The sequence below is a fragment of the Elephantulus edwardii genome, unplaced genomic scaffold (genome assembly GCF_000299155.1).
Source record: "Elephantulus edwardii isolate Elephantulus edwardi_28Jun2011 unplaced genomic scaffold, EleEdw1.0 scaffold00110, whole genome shotgun sequence".
NCBI classification, from domain to species: domain Eukaryota; kingdom Metazoa; phylum Chordata; class Mammalia; order Macroscelidea; family Macroscelididae; genus Elephantulus; species Elephantulus edwardii.
The window spans coordinates 1,347,615-1,363,340 of record NW_006399860.1 but is presented as its reverse complement, the minus strand read 5'-3'; the positions used below and the strand labels follow the sequence as shown (position 1 = coordinate 1,363,340).

At 38.4% G+C, this 15,726-nt stretch overlaps 1 protein-coding gene across 1 annotated transcript in view; it reads right to left on the bottom strand.

The window, feature by feature from the left end:
• The window catches only part of KIF14 (kinesin family member 14), a 71,274-nt gene extending 56,344 nt beyond the window's left edge, over positions 1 to 14,930 (bottom strand). The window contains exons 1-4 of the mRNA XM_006892114.1: positions 13,852 to 14,930; positions 11,623 to 11,877; positions 10,732 to 10,819; positions 4,714 to 4,812 (exon numbers count right to left, since the gene is read on the bottom strand). Coding sequence (XP_006892176.1) covers positions 4,714 to 4,812; positions 10,732 to 10,819; positions 11,623 to 11,877; positions 13,852 to 14,924 — 1,515 coding nt within the window. The 5' untranslated portion in view covers positions 14,925 to 14,930. The remainder of the gene's footprint in view (positions 1 to 4,713; positions 4,813 to 10,731; positions 10,820 to 11,622; positions 11,878 to 13,851) is intronic.
• Between the last annotated feature and the right edge of the window lie 796 nt (positions 14,931 to 15,726).

Genomic DNA, 15,726 nt, shown 5'->3' with positions numbered 1-15,726 from the left:
CTTTGGTTAAGTGTCTGTTCATATCCTGTACCCATTTTTCAATTGGGTTGTTTACCTTTATCTTGTGGTGCTTGAATATTTTATAAATTCTAGATATCAGTCACTTATCTGACATGTCATTATCAAATATTTTTTCCCAGTCTGTGACATTCCTTTTTTACCCTGTTGGAGAAGTTTTTTGACATGCATAGGGATTTGATTCTTAGAAGATCCCATTCATCTATTTTATCCTCTCCCAGTTGTTGGTTTTTCAGGATGTGTGAAAGACTGTTTATGTTGTATATTAGGACTTAAAGAGTTCTTCCAAGCTTTTCTTTAATGAAGATTATAGTCCTTGGTTTTATTCCTAGGTCCATGATTCACTTTGAGTTGGTTTTTGTGTATGGAGTGAGGTATGGATCTTGCTTGAGTCTTCTGCAGATATTTTTCCAATTTTGCCACCACCATTTGTTAAAAGGCTGTCGTTTCCCCACCTAACTGATTTCATCTCTTTGTCAAAATTCAGTTGACCATAGGTAGATGGGCTGATTTCTGAATTCTCAATTCTATTCCATTGATCTATGTGTCTATCATTGTATTATACCACAGTCTTGACCATCACGGCAGTGTTGAAATCAGGGAGTGAGATGCCTCCTACCTTGTTTCTCTTTTTAAGGAGTGCTTTGCGTATTCGGGGCCTCTTTCCATTCCAAATGAAATTGGAGACTGCCTTTTCTGTTTCATTGAAGAATGGAATTGGTATTTGTATTGGGATTGCATTGAACATGTAAATTGCCTTTGGTAGTATTGTCATTTTCACAATATTGAGTCTTCCTATCCATGAGCAAGGGATATTCTTCCACTTCCCCAGGTCTCTTTTTGTTTCTTGTAGTAATGTTTTGTACCTTTCTTTGAATAGGTCCTTTGTGTTTCTAGTTAGATTTACTCAAGTATTTAATCTTGTGATTAGCTATTGTGAAGGGTACTGTTTTTCTTAGTTCCAGTTTTGTATTCTCTTTGGAAGTGATTCACTCACAAGTCTTACTTAAATTCTGTAGTAACTTATATGCTTTTTTCCTGTAAAATATTTTATTACAATCCAGTTTGCATAAAAACCAAAAGGTAAATAAGCTTATAGATCCAAATCACTCCCCCTAAGTTGGCAGCTGCTTAAACAGGTTAATGTTCCTTTTATCTGCAAAATCGTTAGGAGCCAATGAGAATGGAACATGGAACTCTCTATCATGAACCACCATTAGTGTTCTAGTCATCTTTCAGCATTATTCCCAGAAAATAGATTTTATTCATGAAGACTTTGCTATTATCCAAAGATATCACCATGATGAACATCCTAAATGCTCTAACAAATGAAAGTGCATGTGATGCTACAGAATCGTCTGTGGGACTCAAGAGTCTGAATGCTGTAATGTGTCAAGGTAGTAATAGGCAACCACCCAGTCTTCCCTCAGGACCAGCGTCAGGGGCAGGCGCTGGAGAGCCCAGTAAGCATCTATGAAGGACAACTGGGGAACCCTCACAGAAAGAATGAGAAAGGACTATATGCTTTTAAGTAGCTCTCCTAAACACGTTCACTAAATTTCAGGCATTTAATATTTTCTTCATGTTTATAAATTTTAAACTTTGATCTGAAATTTTAAGACTCATAGAAGAAAATGTCAAAATGGAGTGTTTTGGCTTTAAAAAAAAAAAAACCCTTGATTTTTTTTTCCATTTTAGTGAAGGTTTACAAAAAGATTGGTTTCATTCGTGCACACTTCCTTCCCTCTCCCTCCTTCAGTCCCCTTGTAGTGCTTGTCTCGTTTCAGGCTATTAATTATCATGGCTTTTTATATGTCTATTCCTTTCAGATTGTCGTTTCTTTCACCCATTCCAGTGCAGTGTTCATTATCTAGCTATTCTTTTCCCACTCATCTTCCTCCTCCTCCATCTTGATCCCAGAAAATGCCAAGTTTTCTTTAAGTCCCTTGATTTTGCTAAGAATAAGCTGTCTGACCTTGGACAAGTCAATTGACTTCTTCAGATTTTAGTTTTTAGTGTTCTAAAATTCTTTCAAAGGGTAAAACTTTTTCATTAAAACAGTTTTTTTGTTGATTGCCTTTGAGTTGAGCACAACTCATAAGGGACCCTATGAACAAAAGGCCTGAAGTCCCTCAACAACTACTGACATTTACCGAAGTTCATAGAGTTTCCGGAGGCATGTTGTTTAGGAAGTAGATGCCACTTCTGCTTCCAAACCTGTCATAGTATGTTACCGTTATGTGCCATTGAGTCGCCTGTGATGTATAGCGACCCTATGTACAGCAGCTCTGAACCCTTCTCTGTCCTGAACCAGTCTCCCTATCTCCAACACACCAACCCCCATCGCTCCAGTCACTGTATTAATCCCTCTCATCCGGGGTCTCCCTCTCCTGCACTGTCCATCCACTCTTCCGAGCATGATGTCGTTCTCCAAGGACTAGTCCCTCCTGGCTATGTGCCCAAAGTGGCAGAGCTTCGAAATCCTAACCTCCAAGAAAAGACTTGGTTTCACCCTCTCCAAGACAGACCTATTTGGTTTTCTTGGCAGTCCATGGTATGCTCAAGACTCTTCTCCAGCCCCTGAACTCGAAGGCATCTATTCGTCTTCTGTCATCCTTAGTCATTATCTAACTCTCTGAAATATAACAAGTAATTGAAAAACCACGGCCTGAATTAGGCTCACCATTATATTTAAACTAACATCGTTGCTCTTCAGCACTCTGGAGAGGTCCATGACAGTAGATTTCCCCAGCGCAATTCCTGACTGTTGGTGTGAAGACTGTTGATTGTGGATCCGAGCAAGCTGTAACAGCCTCAGTCTCTTCTCCGTGTAATATGGTGCTACCAATTGGCTCAGTGGTGAGAATCTTTTGTCTTCTTACTGCTGAGTTTCAATCCATATTGTAGACTACATTCCTTGATCTATTTTTACAATAATGGTCTTATGCTGTACTTGTCCTTATGAGACTGAGTTAGTTCACTCAGTATAATGTTCTCTGGACTCTCCCATGTTATTACAGTATTTTATTAAATAATTACTCCTGAGTGCTGCATCATATTCCATTGAGTGAATGTATAATAATTTCTCAATTCATTTGTTTGATGATGAACATTTGGACTATTTCCATTTCCTTGCTATTATAAACAATACTTCTATGAACATGGGCAACAAATCTCCACTTGTGTTCTATTTTCCTCAGGGTATATTCTTAGCAATAGAATAGCTGGGTCATATGGAATTTCTATATTCAGTTTTTATTTTCTTATTTTAAGATTCCTTTTTTATTTTATATTGCTTTGCGTACAAAATTCGTATACAACATATAAAGTGTAGCACTCTTTTTTTAAATATATTTTTTAAACGCAGCATTTTTTATTTTATTTGTGTATGTACCGTCAAATCAGATCTGACTGGTACAGGAGGAGATTGTTCCTCCTTCTTCAGCAGAGCATCTGGTGGATTTGAATCTCACACCTCCGGGACTGTAGTGCAGCTTCTTGCCACTAGGCCACCAGAGCTCGCCTAAGTATAGCACTCTTTAAGCTGTGTTATCATTGTTGTTAGGTGCCAACTACAACTCATATCAACCCTCTAAACAGCAGATCTGAACCTTGCCCTGTCTGCACTATCCTCACGATCTCAGATATGCTCAAGCCCTTTGTTACAGTTACTGGGTCAATCAAGCCCTTTGTTACAGTCACTGGGTCAATCCCTCTTGTTGAGGGTCTCCCTCTCTTTCTTTGACCCTTCATCTCTCCCAGCACAATGTCTTTTTCCAAAGATTGGCCTCTCCTGAGAACATGTTCAAAGGAGACAAGGTTTCACCACCCTTGCCTTTAAGGAGCATCCTGGTTGCGTTTCCTCCAAGATAACTTATTTGTTTGTTTGGCAGTCCATGGGATATACAATACTCTTCTCTATCACAACAACTCAAAGGCAATAATTATTCTTCTGTTCAGCTTTTTGAGGAAACGCGAAACTGTCTTCCAAAGTGGCTGCACCATTATACAATCCCACTAGCAGTGCAAGAGAGTTTCAATCTCTCCACTTCCTCTCCAACATTTACTGCTTGCCATCCTGTTATACTTTGCCACTATTACTGGGGTGAGATGGTATCTCATTGTGATTTTGATTTTCATCTCCCTTACTGCCAGTGATTTGGAGCCTTTCCTCATGTGTTTGTTGGTGATTCATCTTATTAAAACACAATGTATGTGAGTTATTGCATGAAACACAATGTATATGAATGAAACACAATATACATGAAATGAAGCACAATGTATATGAATTTTGTATGCAAACCAATATAAAATTTTTAAGTCTCTGTAAAATACCAATGTGCTATAAAAGCAAGTACACTAAGATTTAAAGTTTGTTTTCCTGTGTTTTTAGCTTAGTGGCAATTGCTACTAAGTATTACATGCTTCACTGAAATGGTCATAACAAAATCTCGTAATGACTAGTTCAGCATTAACTTTACATAATTAAAATAAAGAAGTATTAAGTAACTAATTTAATTTCTACTAATGATGATTGGTGTTTTTTTTTTCACTAAAAAATAAATTAATAACATTAATTCCAAGTATTTGCAAACACATAATAGTATTTTAGTAAAAAGGTAAAACAAATAATCTTGAAAATTCATCTAATTCCATGAATTTATAAAAGACAAATAAAAAATTGCTTAATCTTACAGGCTGTTTACTCTGTCCATTTTCACCTTTACAAGCCAGAAGGTCATGAATTTTCTCATTATATACTTCAAAGAAGCTCATTTCAAGATGATAGCTGACCTAGTAGGAATAGAAACACAGCATACAATTTCTGTTACAAGTCTTGGCATTTCCTCTTATTAATCTCTAGGTAAGATTCCATTTAACCCAATAAGCATTTCTTAAATGTCTACTACAGTGTATGGTCTATGGCTACAGTCAGAAGGATATAAAACATAAGACAAGGTACCTTTCTCAGATAAACACAGCATATCCTCCCTGAAAACACATGAGCATTAGAAAAATAAGAACCAAAATGCAGATAATGACTAGGAATAAAATGAGTAATCTGAGAGGGAAGAAATTAGGATAGCCAGAGAGGCCAGGGAAGAAGAAAATATGATGTATTTGAGGTATGAGTTGAAGCGAACTGGACCAGATAGAGAAGACAGGACATTCTTTGTGGAAGGAGGACAGCATAACTGACCATAGATATGCTTAGGGCAGGAAACCAATCCAGTGTTAGCTTTTGAGCTGATAAAAGGCAATGTTAAATCAATGATTCTCCCTGCTTGAGGCAGAAAGCAGTTGACAGATTAAGTGGGGCTGAGCATCTCTTCCTCTGGATACAGACAGGTAGGAGTAAAGGTCAAAAAAAGAAAACTGAGCTTCCACTAGCTTTTTTGACAAAGTACAACTTCTTTATTAGAGAAATAAATTACATCCATAGACTCAGATTGGCCAGCAAAGTTTCCAGAATTAGCAGAAACAAGAACTTGAAGAGGTTTGAAAGATTGAGGTTCATTTCACCAAGTATTTATTGGATTGCACAAAATATACAAAGCATTATATAAAGAACAAAAAAATTTGTCTTAAATTCAGTACTGGCAGAATGCTCCCTGGAAGCAAGAATGAAGAGCCTTTGTCTCATACAATGCAGACATGTTACCAGGAAGAACTAGTCCTTATAGGAAGATATCATGCTTGGTAAAGTAGAGGCGTGGCAGAAAAAAAAAAGGGGGGGTGGAGAAGATCCTTACAGAAATGGACTGATAGAATAAATTTAAATATAACAAACATGAAGATGATGCAGGACCAGGCAGTGCTTTGTCCTGTTGCATGAGGTCGCTATGAACTGGATGGAACCTGCTGATGGCACTTAACAACCTAGTGTAACATTGATATTGGTACAGAGGTTCAGAATTCAACAAGCAGGAATGGTGTGATTACATAATCCACTATACTGTCATGGAAAGAGCCCTATAGGTACAGTGACTAAACACTTTTTGAACCTACCAGCTGTTTTGAGAGAGCAAGATGTGCCAGTCTTCTTCTGGAAAAATTACAGCGAAGGAAACCCTACAGGGCAGGTCTATTCTGTCCCAGGGGTCAGTATTGACTAGATGACAACATGTAATGATTACTATATAACGGTATCCAATGATGAAAATACAGAAGGAGATGAACCGAGGAAGTAGATGACCCACAGGATAGAGGACCATGCTTTTTCTCTCCTTTGTGGCTCTTTCCATCATGCTGGCTATTCCACTCTCCACTGCCCCCACTAATATATAACTGCCCTTCCACTATCCTGAATCATTCCAAAGATGATAAAACAGAAATTACTTATATTGCATTGACTATGTACCCGGCAATCTTCTAAACTTTTTGCATAGATTAATTATTTAAAGCTCCCCCAAAATCTGCAAGAAATGTGTCACCATCATTATCACCTGTTTTTCAGGTAAGAACACTAAAACAGAGGGGTTACATATATTGTTTAAAGTCAAATAAACTCCAAAACTCACTCTTAACCATTACACTTCATTCTTCTCAGCAACAGTCTTGTAATGCAACCTCCCAATTTTGTAACTTTACTCAAAAGACCTCAGCCTCCATTCTACTTCATCTATCTAATTTTCATTACCATCAAACTACTCCACCTCTAAAATCTTAAACTCCCAATAGCCTTCTATGTCTGGTCTATAAGTGTGCAACTCTCATTCCTACTAAAGTTGGATATTTTATCCTAGCCTCCAGATCATGAAGATCTTCCCTAATCTATAGCTCTCCTTCAGCCTTCTGTTTTTAATTTAAGTACTGGAAATGGGAAGCTGAAGAGGAAGAAAAGTTGCATAGAGGAGGGGCATTGAATCCACAGAGGGACAGAAGTCATAATTTGTTCTATTCTGATTTTCCTTTTTTGCTTTCAATAAATAACATTAATATCCACCCTAGTTCCCAACTAGAAACATTGATACTTCCCTCCCTCTTCCTCCATTTCTTATTGTCATGAAGTCCAATCAGTTCTATGTATTAAGAGTTCTAAATGTATGCACACCCAAGTTTATGGCAGCTTTGTTCACAATAGCAAAGAGCTGGGAACAACCTAAGTGCCCATCAACAAACGAATGGATAGAGAAGCTGTGGTATAGGCACACAATGGAATACTATGCTGCATTGAAAAACAAGGAACTCATGAAATATTATTCAAAATGGGTGAACGTGGAGAACATTATGCTGAGTGACATATCTCAGTTACACAGGGACAAATACTGCATAGTGCCACTGCTGTAAAACAGGAATGACTTCAGGGTTGGGGGCAGACTGAGAAAGATGGGATAAATAATGTATACTGCATTGAAACAGATGAGAGAGAAAACTGTTTAGAAGGGATATATGATTGAGTATTATTGTCATGACAGGAGTCCTGAATGAAGGCTGCATAGTGGAGTGGACCTGGGGAGAGGAATTGTAAAACAATGATAGAATTTTTCTTTTACTTTCCAAAGAGAAGAGTGAACTAGGGGGGCAGGGGTGGGCAGGGAGAAAAGTGTAACAATGAATGAATGGAAATCCAAAGTCTCAGTAAAATTTCATTAATTAGAAAAAAAGGTCTAAATGTAAGCCCATCCCTACCGTCACTATCTTTAGTCCTTTATCTTACCCAGCATACAAGTTCCACAGCTAGTGCTACTTCTCTTCAATTGAATGTATCATGGACTGCCAAGAAAATAAACAGATTCATCCTAGAGAGGGTTAAACCAGGCTGCTCCTTGGAGGCAAGGATTCTGGGGCTTTGCCTGACATACTTTGGACATGTTGTAAGGAGAGACAGGTCTTTAGAGAGGGACATCATGCTGGGTAGAGTAGAGGGACAGCGCAGGAGGAGAAGACCCTCTATGAGGTAGACTGATTCAGTGACTGGGGTAATCTGGGTGGGTGTGTCAGAGGCAATGAGATTGGCACGGGATAGAGCACGGTTTAGGGCTGTTGTATATAGGGTCGCTATGAGTCACAAATGACTCGATGGCACATAACAACAACAACACAACAAGTATGATCTACAACCAGGAGAAGATAAAATAGTGAATGGGACCTTCTAAAAATCAAATCCCTATGCACATCCAAAAACTTCTCCAACAGGGTAAAAAGGGAAGCCACAGACTGGGAAAGAATGATATGTCAGATAAGGGACTTATACCTAGGATTTATAAAATACTTGAGCACCACAACAGGATAAAGGTAAATAATCCAACTGAAAAATGGGCACAGAATATGAACAGACACTTCACCAAAGAAGACATTCAGATGGCCAAAAAGCACATGAAGAAATGTTCAAAATCCCTTCCTCTAAGAGAGATGCAAATCAAAACAACTATTAGATATCATGTCACCCCAGTCAGAATAACCAAAATTTAACAGAACAGCAAGTAACAAATGCTGGCGAGGTTGTGGAGAGACTGGAACCCTTATTCATTGTTGGTGGGAATGTAAAATGGTACAATCACTGTGGAAAGTGGTATGGCGCTTTCTCAAAAAGTTGCAAATAGAGATACCATTTGACCCAGCAATTCCAATACTGGGAATATACCCTAAAGAGACCATAACCGACATCCAAGAAGATATATACACACCCATGTTTATCACGGCTTTGTTCACAATTGCAAGGAGTTGGAAACAACCCAGGTGCCCATCAACAAACGAATCGATAAAGAAGCTGTGGTATAGTCACACAATGGAATACTACACTGCATTGAAAAACAAGGAACTCATATAATATTATTCAAAATGGGTGAACCTGGAGGACATTATGCTGAGTGAAATATCTCAGGCATAAAAGGACAGATACTGCATAGTGTCACTGTTGTAGAATGGGACTGATATCAGGGTTGGGGTAAGACTGAGAAAAACTGGATAAATTATGTATACTGCACTGAAACAGATGAGGGAGAGAATAATTTAAAACTGGTATATGATAGGGTATTATGGTTATCACAAGAGTCCAGATTGGGGCGGTGGCAGGGGTGCGGGGGGATTATATACCAAAGAAGGAATTTTTCTTTTACTTTTCAAAAAGAAGCGAATGGGGGGGGAGGGCTGGGCAGGGAGAAAAGTGAAACAATGAATGAACAGAAATCCAAAATCTCTGTAAATATTCATTAAAATTAATAATTTTTTTTTTTAAAAAGTAAGTATGAGTAAACTACTTCTCTGCTTACAGTTCTTCTAGTCTCCCATGGAACATGGTTTAAAATCCGTGAACTGAGATCCACCTCAACTCAAGTTTAATCTCAAATTCCATACACAAAGTAATCAGGTTATAGTTCTTCAAAGGTTTCCCATTTTCTTACATGCTGCCCTCTGCCTGGAGTGTTTTCTCCTTCTTCTTCAACTTGACTTAGGTATATTATGTGCATTTCAAAATCAAGCCCAGTTATTCCCAGTTCTAGCCTTACTCATAGCACCCTGTTCTTACTCTATTACATTTACTTTATTTGGCATTTAATAAACTGTGACTGGTATTTGCTGACATATTTTAACCCTCTATACCATTGTTTGTTATTATACTGTAAGATTCTTAAATATAGGAAACTGAAATTCTCAGCTTTAGAATAATCTTTTCCCACTTTTCCTTACCAAAACAATTACTGAGCGAAAAGTTGGCAACTATAAATTTTCAGGATTTATCTCTAACTCAATTGGAATATCCTGAAAATATTTTTAACAAGTACACACACAGCTACCCCCTGCCACATCTTAGTGATTCTTATGGCCAAGCAAATTGGAGAAGAAATTAGTCTGGCAAGCAGTAAATGCTCAATAAATATTCGCTAATGTATGAATGAATGAATGAATGAATGAAAAACAGAGCAAGCCCAAACCTTTCAGATTATAGTAGAATGAATATGGTATCTCGAGATTATGAAGTTGGTTTGAATTCCAACTTCAGAAATCTCTTTATGATCCATATTGTCCAAATGCTTATGGTCCCTGTCTGTAAGTTGAGTCTAAGTATCTGCTGAACTATGTTGCTGATGTTAGGTGCTATTAAGTCAACCATGACTCATAGTGACCCTCTAACAAACAGATGGAAACTGTGCCCTTGCCTGTGCCTCATTATCTCCTCCACATTCATGCCCTGTGCTGCAGTCACTGTCGATCCCTCTCCTCATGGATCGTCCTCTTTTTTAAGGCTGTTTTTCCCCCAGTCTATGTCCTTTTCTAAAAACTGGCACCTCCTGACAACATGACAAAGTACATGTGACAAAGTTTCATCATCCTTGGCTCTAAGGAAGCACCCCGGTTGCTGGACTACAGAAGAGACATACTAGTACATATGTATCATTATGTGAGCATCAGAAGCGCAAGGGAGAGAGGCAATATCCTCCCATTAAAGTTTACGGCCTAAGAAACCCAGTGAGGGTCATTAAGAGTCAGAATCAATTTGACAGTGATGAGTTTGAGTTTACACATACATAAAAGAAAAAAAGGTAAAGAAAAGGGAAGTGATAACCTCCTCTATCATTGTCCAGGAATTTATTCTAAATTTAGAAACCCCACTCTCCCTTTCCGTATCACTGTCGAAAAGAAGGGTGACCTAGATATTAGAAATAAACCTTCCACCAAGTATTTCCTTAGTGGCCAAGTCCTGATTTTAATTTGATTTGGTTCCTTTCTAGTCTAATAAGCAGGCTTGGAGGTCCTGTGAGTACATACCTCTTCAGTTTGTTTTTTGGCTACTTGTGCAAAAAGATCTTCACAAAATCGTGGGATTATTCCTGGTTCTTCACTAAACCCCATCATCCTGTAAAAAAGAGTATGAATAAGGACAAAATAAAACTAGTTCACCTGTATGTTTGTGTTTAATCATTTTGGGGGAAGAGAATGGGAAAAGCCAGTTCCTGAAATCTCATAGAACCTGGGTTCTCGAGCCAAACCTGCCTCAGTTCAAGCCTTGATTTTACTGATCAACTCAGTGTCTCTGGACAAGATACTGAGTCTCATGAAGCTGCAATTTTATCTTCTATGAAAAGGTACTAGACATCTAACTTAGAGGGTTGATAAAAATACTAGTGAAGTCTTTGGCATAGTGCTTAGACTATAGGAATAATTCCGTAAATATTAGCTACCATTAAAATTCTGAATATTTCTTTCTAGGACATGTATCACCATCAGTCATTTGATGCCGACAAATTAATTCTGACTCACAGTGAGTCTCCATCAGGTTCCTGAAGCTATAAATCTCACAGGAAGAGACTGCCCATCTTTCTCCCTTGTAGCAGCCTCTGGTGGATTCAAACCACTAGAGAAATTGAGCTCTTGGCTAGTAGTATAAAATGCTATACACTCTACCAGCATAGCTACCATTTACTAGATTCTTTATTTTTCTTTTTACAGTAATACTTTTAAGTAACCTCCCTGGACTTCAGTTTATTCAAGATGTATAACTTGCAGTAAAATGAGGCCAATGATACTTAGAATACCACATGTATAAAAAACAACTTGTTCAGGTTGTTAAAGGCAGTACGCAAAAGAGCCGATATTTGAGCTCAGATCTGTGTGGTCTCAAAACTTTCTACTATACCATGCTGTGTCTGTAAAACTTACGTATATGATTTTCCAGAGCCAGTCTGACCATAAGCAAAAAGACAGGTATTGTAGCCCTCAAAGGCTCTTTCCAGGAGGGGTAGTGCTAAAGTCTCATAAACAGTTGTCTGGCTAGCATAGTTTGGATGACATTCATCAAAAGACCAGAAGGAAACATCATAAATAAAACTATAAACTTGTTTCATGTCAGGATGTTGCACGATTATTTCCTCCCCATTCAGGAAGACCACTTGGGAAGCTTTGTCAATCTTCTCTCTTTAAAAAAAAAAAAAATTAGAAAAAATAAAGTTACTTTAATTGAGTACTATTCCCATTGGATATAAGGATATGGATTACAGCTAGATAAACAGATAAACAGATGATAGACATACATAGATAAAAAGATATAAATAGACAGATAGACAGACAGACAGTTATGTGCCATTGAGTCACCTACAACTCATAGCGACCCTATGTACAACAGCCCTAAACCTGGCTCTATCTTGTGCCAATCTTATTGTCTCCGACACACCTAGTTAATATAACATTTCTCAAAAACAAGATAATTCTTCAATTTTATGTGGAAATGCAAATAGCAAACAAGTGATAATAAGTTCCCAAAAGATAGTAGCTCCAATGCCACTACTTAGAGGGGAAAAGGGTTTCCAGATTTCTTTTACAGAAAAGCTATGCCACTTTTACTGGATTTCCCCCTTTCTCTTTAGATATCCTTTTTTCTATTCTACCTATAGTTCAAATCTCAGAATTACAGAGGAGTGGCATCCACTTCCTAAACAACATGCCTCCATAACTATGAACTTTGATACATGTTGATAGTTGTAGAAAGGCTTCAGGCCTTTTGTTCATAGGGTCACTGTGAGTTATGCTTGACTCGAAGACAATCAACAACAACAACAATATATATCTCTATATTTCAAAGACATTTTGAAGTATAAATCTATATAACAGAAAAATTAATTAAAATCCTTTCAATAAACTCTATTTAATATCACTCAAAATCTAAGTCTCTTCTGGCTACCAGCTATTGCCCCTGTTCATCCAAAGTTACTCCTTTTCCAAATTCTCTCAGTCATGGATTTTCACATCTGTCCTTCTTTTTACCTGAGACTAAGATTGATATCTTTCACTTATTCTAGTTTTGCAGACACACAATGAACCTTTGGCCCCAGATATCTCTTAACCTCCTGACTTTGCTTCAGATCAGAAACCATCCTGGAAACTACATGGTTCATATTCTGACAAAGCCTCTCCACCCTAGCCCTGCTTCTAAGCTCATCTGACAAGTCCGGAAATCATTATTCTTACCATTATAGTCCCTATCTTTTGTCCCTACAAGCTCGGTTCTCTCTGTTGTCTTTCTTTCTATTGTCTATTTCTTTCTATTTTTTCTATATTCTAGAAAGCCAAATGAACTCTCACACATATTTTAGCCTTTATTGTTGTTGTTAGGTGCCGCCGAGTATAACTCATAGCGATCCTGTAAACAACCAATCTGAGCCCTGTCCTATACACTGTGTCATCCTCACAAGCTAACCCCTCAAGCCCATTCCTGCAGTCATTTTGTCAATTCACCTGGTCACCACTATTGTTTCCTTCCTCAAATACAGATCTTCAAGGATAAAACTACTGCTGACTCTGTTAAGTTTTTCTACTGTCTTCTCTCAAAATACTTTTAAATAATTAAATGCCACATTCACACTTTGTCGGATCCATCTGTTGCAGCCCTGCTCCTATTCTGTTATCCCCCCACCCACCAATCACTTTATGGAGAGAGATGTTTTCTGCTTCCAGAATCAAGCCTAACAAAACACTGCCTTTCTAATCCCTTTCTATCTGTCTGAGATGATGACGGTGATGACCACGACTCTGGAAGGGGTCCTGCCAGGATCTCTGAGGCATGAATGACCCAGCAGGGCTCTTTTTAAGGGCAAAGTCATAGATCTCACAATAGTCTACAGAAAAGCAGACTGCTCCAGACACATAAGCGACTCATTAAGAATTCTGAAAAAGAATATATCTGGGGGGGGGGGGAATGGTGATTTAGAAAATGGTTTTTCAATTTTTCATTGTAAAATCATTATAAGAAACAGCATTATTACAAGGAAACCTAAAAGTCCTCTCTATGTGACAATATTGCCAACAAGGTAGACTATGAAGACACAGGATTTCCAGAGGCAGGTGGCATTACATAGCACTGGCTTGTGTTTAGATTATTAAATGCGCACATACCTCTTGCTGAAAGGCCTCACACGAACAGCTACTGTCACTTGACTATTCTCTACTTTTAAGGGATCTGCTTCTGTCGAGGCGTTCTGCATTGTGGTTTCTTCTTCAGGAGGGAGTGTATTTTCACATGACCTTTCATTTTTATTCACAAGCAGGGAGCTTTTTGGCCTTTGTTTAACTTGAGGGCTAGGCATCCGATTTTTTAGTATTGATGCAGCTGGACTCTTAAGCTGAGACACACTGCTCTTTGGGGTAAATCTGTGTTCATATTTTGTGGGTGTTCTTGCTTTTTCTAGGGTTCCCAATTTAAGAGCTGAATTTCTCACAAAATCCCTTCCAACACTTCTGTGCTGTAAGTTTTCTGTTGCAGACACTTGAATATCCAACTTGCTCTGAATAGGTTTTGTCATTGAGTGTCCTGACTTAACTTCAGTATGACTCTGAGAATCAAGTGGTGCCTTATTACTTAAATACTTAAGAGCAACGTTTCCATCACTAGAAGAAGAAAAGGTTTCTTTGCATTTTTCAACAGTCATCATTTCAATGTTTTTTGAGTCTTCAGTTAAAGGTGCAGAAGAGGAGGCAAAAGAGTTTTTATCAGGATTTACAATTTTTATGCTGCTCCTAGTTTCCTGTGAAGCACAGTCACCTTCTAATTCACCTCCCCTTTTCTGTGTTTTCCACTTTTCCAAGGAATCTGTTTTCCCACGACGTTGTAACGTGAAACGTTTTTCAGCTGGTTTTTCAGTCACATCTCCCAACACACTACTAAGCAAAGACGACTCTTTGCTCCTTGTAACTCTTCTCTGAAGTGTCAATCTATCTTCAGGCTTAGGGGTCAGAGGTAGATCTCCTGGTTTTTTACAGGCAGAAATAACATAAGTGCAGTTTATGCTTTTGACCTTATGTGCAGATCTTGATAATGGATCATCATTTTCACTTTCTGACATCTCTGACTTCAAAGGAAGCTTAAGCCGGCTACTGTGAGAGGGGACATTCAAGGATGAATCCTTCTGGGAAGAAAGAATAGCAAGAAAATCACTGCTGTTTTGATTACGAGAGGTATAAAATGACATTTTGGCAGCAAGTTATTTAAAGGCAATGTTGTTGAAGAGCTTAAGCCTGTCTTTGAATGGTTATTTGGCCTTAGCCATTTTCCTTGTAAGAAGAGCTGTTTACCTACAAAAAAAGAAAACAAACAAATTAGATTGCAGACTATACATGATCTTTAAAAATACAGAGAAAATGTTTCATATTAAAGCAACATCCCAGAGGGATACATTAGACTAAAGCGATGACCATTTCAACTCTTCCATTTGGCTCCTGTTACACACGAAGTCTGAGGTACTGCCGTCATCTTCAAACACTCTACCTCTTTATGTTGTTACGTGCCATCAAGTCCAAACTCACTCATAATTGAGACTTCAGCACGGATTCAGAGGCTGGAAATCGCACAAGAGGAGACCATCTTTCTCCCATGGAGCAGCTGATGAACTAGAACTGCATGCCTTAGGGTTAGCAGAGCAATTTCTTATACACTAGGCTACCAGCGGGAATCACAGATAAAGCTATAGTTTTTGTGGTTTAGTGATAAGGAGTAGCACTGCCAACCCAAAGGCAGCACGTTCTAATCCACCAACTGTTCCTTGGGAGATGGATAATCTCCTCCTGTGGGATTTATTCTCTCTGAAAACTCACCAGAGGGTCAGCTATGAGCTGGTTCCAACTCGACAGCACATAACAACCACCAGAGTGGCTTTTACCTCTTTATTACACCATAATAAGCCTCTAACTCCCCTCTTTTTTTTTGGAGGGGGTGCTTTCTGTTCTTCTCTCAATCTGTCCATTTGGGCTCCAGATTATATGCAGCTCACACTC